Source organism: Oreochromis niloticus, linkage group LG22, assembly GCF_001858045.2.
Source record: "Oreochromis niloticus isolate F11D_XX linkage group LG22, O_niloticus_UMD_NMBU, whole genome shotgun sequence".
In the NCBI taxonomy this organism is placed as follows: Eukaryota; Metazoa; Chordata; class Actinopteri; order Cichliformes; family Cichlidae; genus Oreochromis; species Oreochromis niloticus.
In genome coordinates, this window is record NC_031985.2 from 7,260,235 (window position 1) to 7,273,273 (window position 13,039).

Sequence of the window (13,039 nt, forward strand, 5' to 3'; positions counted from 1 at the left end):
TAACGATAAAAACGATAACAAAATAACGCTGAAAACCAATAAAACCCCTGAAAACCATACATTTCACACCTGAACCTCAACTCTCGCGGCCCGGTACCAAACGACTCACAGACTGTACTGGACGGTACTGGTCCAAGGCCCGGGGGTTGGGGACCGCTGTTCTAGATAATGCAGGATAATGGATAGTGTAAACGGATAGCGTTAAAGACTTTCAGAAGGGCTTCATGTTTGCAAAGTCATCCTAAAAAACTATTAAAGTGTTGTTAGACATTTAAGAAATTATATTAATGAAAAGAATAAAATGACCAGTTATCTTCTTTGCTCATAACTTCTTCAACTGAAGTCCTTATACTTATCTATACTCTGTGGTTTGCTGTACTTTGTTCATGTGGCGTCTTGATTCAATCTCAGAGTTCAAAGATGTTGACAGAAATTGTAGGTCAACAACACATTTTTTTAGGCTCACTGATCCTGAAATTACTTTTATATACATCAATAAAACACATTTTAAAAGAAGGTCTTGGACTTGAATCCAGTCTGGGGTCTTTCTGTGTGGCGTTTGGGCCTTTTCATCGTGTCCACCTGAGTTTTTTCTGGGCACTTCAGCTTCCTCCCACATCCCATTCCAAAGACACCCATGGGGTCAATTGGCATTAATGCTTGTCTGTCTCTCTGTGTTATCTCTGTCCAGTGCTGCCTCTTGCTTTATTATGACACATGGCATAGGCTGCAGCCCCCCCGTCCCCCTGAAGTGGATAAGGAGAAGAAAATGGGTGTATAGATGTTTACTTTCAATGTACAATGTGTTTCTGCAATAAAAAAGGATTTCAAAATGCCAGATGAGTTCAGTTTTACAGTCTGTATCAGAGTGCCAGCTCTAATCATTTAGATCTCTTACCTTTTTACTTTTTGTAAACAACAAATCCAACAGCAGCCACAGAGAGAGCAACCACTGCAGCAACCACTACAGCAATGACAGCAGTCATCGTGGCAGGGGGTGTGTCTACTAAGTAAAAAATAAAATTTAAAAAAGTACATTCAGTTCAGTTTTATTTACATAGCACCAAATCACAACAACAGTTGCCTAAGAACCCTATAATAATATCACACATCCATCCTATAGGTTTCATCTACACTACATATTTCAATGAAGCAGGACAAATGTACTAAAATTATATTACTACCTTTTTAACTCATTAGCAGGAGCTCTAGTTTTCACTTCTAATTGCATTCAGTAACATATGCCTCGGTGAAAAGCCATAAACAAACAACTGAGGATTTTATGAATTAGAGACACTGTTGAATTTTAAAATGTAGAAGTTCACTGTCAGAGTTACATGGTCTGAAGTGTGAACTTTAAAAAGGGTATTCTTACAATTTTTAACACCAGTAACACCTCACATACTCTGAATCAAAGAAACAGGTATTACTTTATACAAACACCGGATTTATTTTTATTCTGTCCATAATTTATTCCCACAGTAACAGCTATTTTTCTTGGGGCGCGACAGAAAAATACTGGCGGCTGTAAGTAGTATCGCTCAGCCCCCTAGTAGATGCACTCAGGGTATCAATTTAAAAATCCTACATGATTTTCAAGATATATAACCTCTGAGCTTAACCTTGAGTTCAAGGGCACTGAGATTATAAATTGTCCAAGATTTGTAGTTGCTACACCTATGGCATCAATTTAAAAATCCTACATTGCTTCGTTCTCAAGTTAGTGCATCCACAAACTTGGGTGTCCATGCCTGCCCAGGAGGGTAGCAACAATACCCTATCAGCCTTTCACAGTTGAGGACTAAAAACAGGACAAAAAATTCAAACACCTTATCAGTGATCCCAGGGGCTATGTTGGGCTGTCCCTTGGTAGGGTCTTCATAGCCAAATTGGTCCTAGGTGAAGTGCCAGATGAGGCCGGACCTTAGCTCATGGGTCCCGGGGGAGCACAGCCAAAAGCCCTCCTGTAAGCCTACCACTCGCAGGAGAAATATATGTTGGCTACAATGTTTGTTGAGTGGCTGTCAGAGGTGGAGGACCTGGGGATCACTGGCCCAAGTGGAGGAGATTAAGTCAGTCAGGGTATTGTTCGCAAGTGAGGGGCGAGGGGAGTGAGAAATTGACAGATAAATTGGGGTGGCATCTGCAGTGATGCGGATGCTGTACCAGTCCATCATGGTGAAGAGAGAACTGAGCACCTACAGTTACAAGCTCTGGGTAATGACCAAGAGAATGAGATACAGATACAAGCGGCAGAAATTAGTGTCTGGCCTCTCCCTTAGAGATAGGATAGGGTGAGGAGGTCAGCCATTCAAGAGGGGCTCAGAGGAGAGCAGCTACTTGTCCACATCAAAAGGACCCAGCTGAGATAGTTTGGGTAAATGATTAGGATGCTTCTTGGCCACCTCCTGGGTGAGCTGTTCAAGGCATGTCTCACCAGATGGAGGCCCTAGGGCAGACCCAGGACAGCCTGGAGAGATTACATCTCTTGGCTGGCCTGGGAATGCCTCGGTGTTCCCCCATATAAGCTGGAGTGTGAGGCTGGGGAGAGGTCTGACTTTTCTGCTAGACCTTTTTAGGCTTAGGCTTTTATTGTTCTTCATTTTGTGTTTTATTCTATTATGTGTTTTGTTCTATTGTTGACTGTCCTTAGGTGTGTTGAAAGGTGCTTTATAAATAAAATGTATTATTATCATTATTATTATTATTATTATTAGTATTATTAGTATTATTACTTTATTAGATAAGGGGAAGAAAGTGGATGGATGGACATTCAAACACCACATTATAGACAATTCACAGTTTTAGCAGTTAGAGCAAATAAATTAGTTGCTCTCATTTGATCATTACTTATTTTGTTTTTGCCCCTTTGGTTCTAACCACGGATTTATGTAGTTTGAAGACAAATGTAGAAGTTCTAATATCACATTCAGGGTGGCATGAAATTCAAAACAAGTTTTCTTACTAATATCAACAGCAAGAGCTTATATTTACAATGAAAGTGAGAGAAAATGATTGTAATACACAATAATAAAAAAAACAACAACATATTTTTCCCTATTAAGACCTAAAAGAGTTATTCTCAACGTGACAGTTATGCCTCCTGGGATCCAATATAGGATAAACAAATAAAGCATTACATTAACAATATCAGCAAACCGAACGTTTCTCTCACCTCCACCATTGCAAGGTATTTTTTTTCCACATTTTGTACTGATCACTGTTTTGTCCAGTTTGGTGATGACATGCTCATCATTGGAGAGCTGAAACACACAGTCATATCTGCTCCAGTCTTCAGGTGTGACTGATGAAACATTCAGATCAACGTTACTCTGGAAGGTCCCATCATTGTTGGGGAGGATCTCTCCAGGATCCACACCTTCATGAATTTCCTCTCCATCTTTTTTCCAGAACATCACAGCTCTGTCAGGGTAGAAACCTGTAGCGTGGCAGATGATTGGAGAGGAAGGGGTCTTCTGAAGGAGAGACACTGAGGGAAGAACTGGAGAGACAGAGGGAGACAATGCAGGCAGAGGGAAGGAAGAAGTAATGATTAGAAAAGAAACCAAATGAGGATATAAAGAAAAACAAAGAAAACGAAATTCAATAGGAAGAAATGTATAATGTACGTGTTAGATATAAAACACTGTAATACCAACAGAAAATAATTGTGAGTGATTGTCTGTGTAGGTTTTCAGTCTTCCAGGTCATGGTTGCCTATGAAGCTTGGAATCAGAATCAGAATCATGTGTATTGGCCAAGTATCCCGCTAAACATATAGAAGGAATTTGGTTCCGGTAGATGGCACAAAGAAAGCAACTGGATTTTAACTTTCTTGTAAATGTTCTTGAAGCCAAATGGTGGAGATGTTTTGATGCATGCTCAATCATCCAGGTAAAAAAAATCCCCAAAAGTTTATTCTGTTCATCTGGACGTAGCATTTTTAGTAGGAGAAACATTTTGTCACTCATCCAAATGACTTCCACAGTTTCAGCTGACTGCAGATTTCCCCAACTTTATACCTTAAATGGTATAATGACTGAAACTACCACCACTGAATAATAATGGATTGCATTTATATAGCGCTTTTCGAGACCCTCAAAGCACTTTACAATTCCACTATTCATTAACTCTCACAAACTGGTGGAGGCAAGCTACGTTTGTAGCCACAGCTGCCCTGGGGCAGACTGACAGAAGCGAGGCTGCCATATCGCGCCATCGGCCCCTCTGGCCAACACCAGTAGGCGGTAGGTGAAGTGTCTTGCCCAAGAACACAACGACCAAGACAGAGCTGGGGATTGAACTGGCAACTTTCCGGTTACAAGATGAGCGTCCCAACCACGATTGCACTAATGGACCATGAGGTCAGTTTCATGATCATGCTAATTGTCATGACCATTGATATGGGGCAAATAGTGGAGAGTTCCTAGGTACTTAAACCCCGTCCTTAAGATTGTCATTGACCAGCCATTGATTATGTTCCTCATCATGAGCCAAAGTGTAAATAAAAAAGCATGGGTCATTATTACCAGAGGTTTCGGATGAAAAAAGGGGGTGGCTTTCGACACCAACTGTCTGTCATCTACAATGTAGTTTGGATATCTCTTCCCAGGTGGTTTTCAGTAAGCTGGACCAGAGGAATGTCTACTATCTAGTCAGGATTCGAGGAGGGGATGAGTGGAAATTAGCCTTTAAGCTTGTGATGATATTTTGGATTAACCAATGCATCAGCTGTTTTTCAGGTCCTGGTTAACAACGTGTTACGGGACTTTATCAACCACTTTGTTTTTGTCTACTTGGACGACATCCTGATTTTCCCCACGTCAGTGTCAGAACACAAAAGCCATGTCAGGCATGTTTGGACACTGTCTTTTCTTGGTTACATCATTGAGCAGGGCAATCTTTGACCCGATCCTGTGAAGGTAAAGGCTGTAGAAGAGTGGCCCAAACCCACAACTCCAGCTCTTCCTTGGGTTCGCAAATTTCTACTGCAGTTTTATTAGGGACTTTAGTAAGATTGCTTCACCACTAACTCTGTTAACGTCTCCTATGGTTCCTTTTCAGTGGGATCAATGCTGGTGACCCAGCATTTTGTGTTGTTATTATTATCTGATGATTTGATGTTTAGTTTCATTATGTATTCTGGTTCAGGGGTTTTCTTCCTGTGCCTCCCTTGGTGTGTGCCTAGTTATCCCTGTCTGTGTGCTCTGTTTCGCGTCCCTGAGTCTGTGTCTGTAAGTTCAATCTGTGGAGTTCCTGTTTTACTTTGAAGGTCTGTGTCACTTGTAATGTTATTTAGGATCAGCTGTACCTCCCTCCTGTTTGCCATTCCTCATTCCCCTCCGTGTGTGTGCATATATACTATGTGTCTCGGTCGTTGTGTCCTTGGGCAAGACACTTCACCCGTTGCCTACTGGTGATCAGAGGGCCCGGTGGCGCCAGTGTCCAGCAGCCTCGCCTCTGTCAGTGCGCCCCAGGGCGGCTGTGGCTACAATGTAGCTTGCCATCACCAGTGTGTGAATGTGTGTGTGAATGGGTGGATGACTGAATGTAGTGTAAAGCGCTTTGGGGTCCTTAGGGACTGAGTAAAGTGCTATTTAAATCCAGGCCATTTACCATTTACCATACTATGTGTTTGCCTGTGCTGGTTGTCGGTCCGTCTGTGTAACTCAGTGTATCTCTGCGTCTCTCTGCCCTACATTCCCTGCGTCATCCCTGCTCATCTCTCCGCCTCCTAATGTTTTCAGGTAGGTTGTCAGGACTTCAGAGCAGCCAGCTGTGATGAGTGTAAAGGACACTAGTTTTGTTTCTGGGACTGTTTATTCTGGGGTTGTGTGTTTTGTGACACAAGATAATGATGACTGTGGTTTCCCCATTTCACCTGTGAATAAAATCACAAGGACTGCCTTTAGTTAAAGGACTGTTTTTCACCTGCTTCACTTCTGTCAGTACAACCAGTACAGCCATCACACTGAGACTTCTGTCAGTTACTGGCCATCAAGCTCGCCCTGGAGAAGCGGAGGCACTGGCTGGAGGGCACGGCTCAACCATTCATCGTGTGGACAGATCACAAAAACCTAGCGTAGCTACAATGTATGTATTTTTATTATTTTAATAAAAGTCAGAATACATACAAGTGTATTCCTTGGTATTTTGTAGAATTGCCCTAAAACTGTTTCACTTGGGCCAAATCTTTCAGGTATATTAATAATAATAATACTAATAATAATAATAAATTTTATTTGAAAGCGCCTTTCAAGACACCCAAGGACACTTTACAATAGAATACGGTAGAACACATAATAGAACAATGACAAAATGAAGAACAATAAAAACAAAAGCACAAGATAGAATAAACAAGCAATAGATCCTTCCCCAAGCTTTATACAATACTTCTCTTGACAGAACAGGTGTAACTTTTGTAATTCATTTTGATCTATGTTTGGGGTAATTGTCTTTTTAGAAGACCCATTTGCGCTCCACGAGTTCCTTCTGCAGCAAAACAGCCCCACAACATGATGCCACCACCTCCATACTTTGCAGTTGCGATGGAGTAATGACGCTTTAAAGTTTCCCCCTTTTTTTCTCCAAATATACACTTTATCATTGCCGAATGGTTTAATTTTTGTTTCGTCAGACCACAGGACATGTCACAAGAATTTAACATTTTTGTCCCCCCGTGCAGTTGGAAACTGTAGTTTGGCTTTTTTACGTTGGTTTTGAAGTAATGGCTTTCTCATCCCAGAGTAACCTTTCAGCTAATGGTGGTACAGGATTCGTTTTATGGTGGATAATGACACTGTCTTATCAGTTTCAGCCAGCATCTTCACAAGGTCTTTTGCTGTTGTCCCAGGGTTGATTTGCACATTTCGCAACAAAACTCTCTGTGATGCAAAATCTGTCTTCTTCTCAAGCAGTATGACGGTTGTGCATTCCCATATTTGTTATACTTGCATATTATTGTCTGAATAGATGAATGTGGGACCTCCAGGCATCTGGAAATTGCACCTAAAGATGAATCACACTTGTGGAGGGCCACAATTCTTTTTCTGATGTCTTGGATGATTTCTCTTGATTTTCCCATGATGTCAAAGAAAGAGGCTCTGTGTTTGGGATGTGCCTATATTTTCATCAACAGGTGTGTCACCAATTAACTCAAAAGGACTCAATGAAACGATCAAAAGTTTCTTAATTTCAGTAATGAAGTAATGTAATGAAGCTTATGTGTAAATTCATTAAGGATGATCTGTAGGTAGTTATCTATTTGTTTCCAATGTGTATGTGACTAATCTAAGCTTTACATCACTTCCAGTTTCCTCACACTGTTAAGCTGATTGTCATGACAGGTCTAAACCAATTGTCTTTCTCCTGGCCTCCATCAGTCCAATCAGTCTTCACTCCTCGTACTTTAAATCTCACTGCGCATCTGTCATTTTCCCGTGCAGATGGCTTAGTGCAACCCACCTCCATCCCATCTCTGTCTCCCTTGTCACTCAGGCTCCATTCAATGCTCTTCATCTCCACCACTAGCATCTAGATTCCGAGGGTCCTGCCCTAATCCCTATCACCACTGGGATTCAACTCTGCTGTGATGGGCAGTTGGAGTCTAACCATCAAATACCTCAAACTGAATTCTGTACATCAATAAATCAGCCTACCTTTGTGAGTGTAATGGAACTAAAGGCTTCTCTTTTCCCATCAAATCTAGGCAGTAAAACCATAAAAAACAACATGTACACACTGACCTTTGGTGATTGCAGAAAGATTCAAATTCCTCACCAAGAAAACAGTGAATCTGTTACCATGTTTGAATCACGGGGGGGCTACTTCAGAGTAACTCTCAGCAAATTTCCAAGTGCTATAGATCATTATGGGCAAGCTATTGTTAATGAATATGGGTGCTGATTATAACTTACTCGGGGTTGCTAGTGGGGTGCAACATCTAGGGGACAGCAGGGTAGACACTTTTAGATTGGGGTAGTTAGTTGCTGGTCGAATCCCCAACACCATCAGCTTAAATTACTTTCTATTTTGGTACCTATAGTGATGATACCCCTAGGATCAGAGACTCTAAACCTTTGAACGGAGAGCCGGTCCAAATTTCTGTACAGAGATAACTGGGATCTGAACACATGTCAAAGTACATTTTAACACTGGGACTAAAAAATTTGCTGTCTTTAAATGGAATGAGCTACAAAAATTGTGAAACTGATTTCATTATATTTAAAATTGTTATATTATCTACAACTACCCTTGCACATGATTTTCTTAATTTGAATATGTATAATGTGTTCTTGTATTGTTTTTTTTTTTGTACACAAGCCTCTCTTAGTAGAAGGGCTCTTCATCTCAATGAGTTCTTAATAATTTTTCTGCCCATACCATCACTGTTAATTTTAATTTTTCCTTATTTGTGTCTGAAAATATTATTGAAAAAAGTGTTTAACTGAAATAATCAATAACACATTGGAAGAGGCTGGATCCACACACATCTGCTACAGAGTTACCTTCTAAAAATGATGTTTTGTCATACAACTGTATTTCTTGGAAGACTATGCAACACAAAATAAACATTTTTGTATCCATGAAACCGTACGAGGTTGTGTGACTCTACCTGTTCTCTGCAGGGAGCTTTTCCCATAGGACAAAAACTTCTTCATCCATTTTTGATAAATGTTAGTGAGAAGGTTTTCATTGTGTTTTGTCCTAACACTGTCAGCATCCCATTTCTGTTTAGTAATGGCAGCTTCTGGTTTCAGTGCGATCCATGTCAGATTCTTCAGATCAAACTCAACAAAGCCTTCTCCGTTATAACCGTACTGCAAAAATCCAGTCACATTTCCAGTTTTTTCATCCCATTCACAGCCTTCTCTCATCTGTAAAATGTGAACACCTGAAGAGAGAAACAAAGAAAATAAAGATAGTAATATATTATTTTAATATTGCATATTGTCATGGATGCACTGCATCATGGATTGGCAGGTAGGATGTGGACCCAAACGCACTCATGGGATAATGAGAGGAGAGCACAGGTATAAATTATAAGGCAGAGGAAGTAAATATAATAGAAGACAGTGAGAACAACAGTTACTAAATAAAACAAGAAGGCACAACTGAATGGGAGGAAACAAGGGTTAAACTAACATAGAGGACTGAAAGTCTAGAGAAGGGAACATAAGATAAGGTAAGATAAAATAAGATTAGTTAACCCTTTATTAGTCCCACACATGGGAAATTTGTTTGGTCACAGCAGAAAGTGAAAAGTACAAAGTTAAGAGCAGCAAAAATTAGGAAAAAACTATAGAATAAGATAAAATAGAATAACATACTATAACAGGACATACTAAAATACTATATATTTTGCAGCCTCGCTGTTTCGCAGATTTTTTTGAGTGCAATTGTGCATGCTTTTTTTTTTTTTTAACAAACTAAATACTAACTACAAAAATAATGAATAGTGAGACACAAATGATGAACTAAATATACACAAAGCCACAAAGGAGGCAAAAAGAATAAGTAATAAAAACAATTTTTCAAAACAAAACGCAAACATAGGCAATTCTCAAAATCAAAAAAACATTAACTCACAAAACTCAAAACCCAGGGACCATGACGCCATGTGTGAGGAACTACCTCTTCAGGGTTTATAACGTGCCCATGATCTGAATCTAATTCTCTAGCAACTTTTTGTTAATATGATTTTGAAGGTGATGGAATTCTACAATGTGTAAAGTAGGCCTGGTGTGATTATTCAAGGTTAAAAGAAAAACAAGAGATAGAAACTGATTCAACTGACGAGTTATCATGAGTTAAGCTTTTAAAGGCAAAGTCTATTTCTAATTATTTTTTATGCAAGAGTAAAATTTAAAAAAGAACAATTATGTAAATATATATCTTTATCATCCTTTTTGAGGAACTCTCACACTAATAAGGTTTATGACTCAATTGATGAACACAAAAATAAGACTTTAAAAATCTTTAACTGACAACTAACAAAATAATTTTATATCAATCAGTTTTCTTTTTGACTTATTGATTTAATTGATCTAAAAATATATAATACTGCACCTTCACTCTGGAACTGCTCCTCCAGACTAGAAATACGCTTTCCAAAGTTATTTGGCAGATTCACAAAACAGTAACGAGTGTACATCTCTAACAGCTGAGTTTCGTTTTCTAACATCTTCTTCACCCAGTCCTGTCTTGGTTCCAATATCTTGTTGATGCTGTCACAGTAACCCATCTGAATGCCATCAAGCATCATAGCACCCATAAACTCTGGGATGTTTGGGACTCCAGATGATGCAGTGACGAGAAGCTGCAGTGAGTGTTTCACTGTGGAATAAACAATTTTTATAATGTTAAATGAAAGTAAATAAAACATTTAGAGAAAATGTCAGAAATATGATTGGTTCAGTATGATTCAGTTAGCATTATTGGCGCTGGAGTCAAAGGAAATATGACTAAAGAAAACTGTTTGATCGGTGATCAAATGTGACAGGAGAAAAGCAAAACAACAACAAAATTAACCCCATTCTTTTTACTCTGATGAAGATGTTTGACCAAATCTGCTCATCTGGTTTGCAGCTGTTTTGCATGCGTTTGTAACATCGACAATAAATTATTAAACCAACATCTATAAAAATGTGTGTAATGTGTGTATTCAGCCAAAAACCTTCTAAACACTTCTTCAACGGGGCAAATATGTTATGGCATGTGATATACCAACTTATATAGTAAAAACTTTGCTACCGACGATGATAATCAAACACAGCTGTAGTTTCCGTTATCACACAGTGAGTAATAAAAAAGGTATTCGTGTTGGTGAGGTTTTTATCCGCAGTTTTCCAGGAAATTAGTAATGAATTTTCATAAAATTCAGGCTAAAAAGAGCTTTAAAGTAAAGCGAAAGTTGACGCCCTGCTCTGGGTCAGATGAGTTCAAAAGATTTTCTTTTTACCTGCAGATGACGTGGAATACAAAAAGAAGCAACATGAATAAAAACATATTATCCTCATCGTGATCCTGTAATTACTGCTAGAATAATTTTGCTGTTAGTTCTCGCTGAGCGGTCCCATTTTAGAAACCCGTTAGGTTTTATGTACTGTACGTGTAAAAAAATAGCGTCTTCCTGTTGATTTCTTTCACAGTAAAAGTCCTCGAAATCAAGACTAGCATCCAGTGTTAAAAAAGACAGAATGTGTTTTCCTTTTTTTTTTTTTTAAAAAAACGGTAACATTTATCACATTCTCACGTGCTAATTCTGACCAATCGTAGCAGTCCATTTCTCTCTCGCTGACCAGCACATTTTTAACCCTTTCACGCATAGTGGTCACTACAGTGGACAGCTATTCAAAGGCTGTTTTCTTTTCATAAACACAACACAGTGTATATTATTCATTCGTTTGTCAAATTCATAAGTCAAAACGTATGTTATCCATTTAAGTGGACATGTAAAACACTCTTTGAAAAGTACATGTTTAAAAAAAATCAAGTTCCAACATCTTTTTTTCATGCCTAAAGATGAATAAAAATACTTATGAAAAAAAAAAAAACCTGAATAAGATTGTCATTATTCATGCATGAAAGGGTTAAATCTCTCTCATGGTCAAACTTTGTATCCACTGTCAATGGGATTTTTTTTTTTTAATGAACTTTATTGAACAAAAAATGAGTATACAACATGCAAACAGATGAAGTATACAAAAGAACAGAACATGAACACACAAAAACTGGGGCAAAGAAATAATTATATGAATACATGCAAAAATTCACATATTTGCATTGTTTTGAGAGCCTTTATGTTGGTGGAGTCTGATATTCATTTTATGTACAATTCCACATCCTTTAGAAAATGACAGAAATATGATGTTTTATCAGAAAACTTACATTTATGGATAAAAATTTAGCTAAAAGTATTAAAAAAATTATTGTAGAAAACATTTATCGTTTTTCTTGGGGAAGTTAAAGAAACGGAATAAAAACATTTTCCCATCGTAAAGAAAACTTCCTTAAAATATGGACAAAAACAAACCTGCTAAATTCCTTCCAGAATCTCTGTGTAGAAGAACAGTACCAAAAAAGATGTGTCACAGTTTCTGGATGATCCCCACAGAAAGTGCAATTAGTATTTATGTCTCTTTTAAATTTTACAATGTGGTGACTGGCTGGGTAACATTTATGAAGAATTTTAAATTAAACTTCCTTCACCTTATTTACAGTTAGATATTTATGGGGGATTGAAACTGGGGATTGAGACTGTCTTCCAGTTGATATCTGGAACATATCGATTTCAGTACGATATTATATATGGGAGAGAAACGATATCTTCATGGAATAAACTACGTATTCTCTTATTGTTGTTACCAAGTTCCTGGGAAAAGCAGATTTTTCCCACTGCTGACTCAGCTGGATCAGGGAGAGCGACTGAGGTAGATATTGAGCTGTCAGTGTTTTTATATAACATTAAAGTACCTGAAGAAATGGCACCAAGCACCACTGAGAATTCCTGAACACTGACTGGAAAATTATATAGTGCAAGGAATTCGTTTTAAGTAATTGTCCCTCTTTATTAACCAGCTGAGCCACCAATAGGATCCCATTTTGGACCCAAGTTTCTCCTCCCGGTGGGACAACAATAATTAGACAACAATGCAAACAGAATTTGTAAATGTGAACAATTAATAACATCTTCAGAAAGACACAAGAATGTTCATTAGACTGCCTAAACTAGCATAACAATGCTGGCCACCACACAGAAGGAAATGTCCAGTGCACTGTAAGGCTCAGAATCACTAGTTAGAATGGCTGCTGTGTTGCTTAAGCTGGAAGAGCAACCAATAAAGTGATTGTGATTAACTTCACAAGGTGTCACTGATAGGCTTCCCAACAATAGTACTTGTTATTTCTTTATACAATACTGACTAATTGAACTAATTGAAATACATCCATCCATTCTTTTCCACTTTTCCTTGTAACAACCACCCCTGTCTTGCTGTTTTGATGCTAATCTCTTCTTTATCTTTCCTGCTTGTTTGGT

The 13,039-nt window shown here is 38.5% G+C and overlaps 1 protein-coding gene across 3 annotated transcripts; it reads right to left on the bottom strand.

The window, feature by feature from the left end:
- Positions 1–141: 141 nt before the first annotated feature.
- On the bottom strand, positions 142–11,150 carry LOC102079144 (major histocompatibility complex class I-related gene protein). 3 transcript variants are annotated; one of them, XM_019350695.2, is made up of 6 exons: positions 10,961–11,150; positions 10,069–10,335; positions 8,615–8,893; positions 3,176–3,502; positions 899–1,003; positions 142–746 (listed from the first exon to the last, which is right to left on the bottom strand). In XM_019350695.2, the coding sequence occupies exons 1-5, from the start codon at positions 11,016–11,018 to the stop codon at positions 903–905; spliced, it is 1,032 nt and encodes a 343-aa protein (XP_019206240.1). In that variant the 5' UTR covers positions 11,019–11,150; the 3' UTR covers positions 142–746; positions 899–902. The 3 variants fall into 3 exon arrangements, with proteins under 3 accessions (XP_019206240.1, XP_025758227.1, XP_019206239.1); XM_025902442.1 differs by having other exon boundaries at positions 899–1,006; XM_019350694.2 differs by lacking the exons at positions 142–746; positions 899–1,003 and having other exon boundaries at positions 2,724–3,502.
- Positions 11,151–13,039: the final 1,889 nt, after the last annotated feature.

Excerpts from the sequence above, each read along its gene's own strand:
- LOC102079144 (XM_019350694.2), bottom strand. The coding sequence starts at position 11,018 with ATGAGGATAATATGTTTTTATTCATGTTGCTTCTTTTTGTATTCCACG. Across the intron at positions 8,894-10,068 it reads GGAGCAGTTCCAGAGTGAAG|GTGTTCACATTTTACAGATG; the intron begins GTGCAGTATTAT and ends TTCTCTCTTCAG. Across the intron at positions 3,503-8,614 it reads AAGCTCCCTGCAGAGAACAG|TTCTTCCCTCAGTGTCTCTC; the intron begins GTAGAGTCACAC and ends CTGTCTCTCCAG.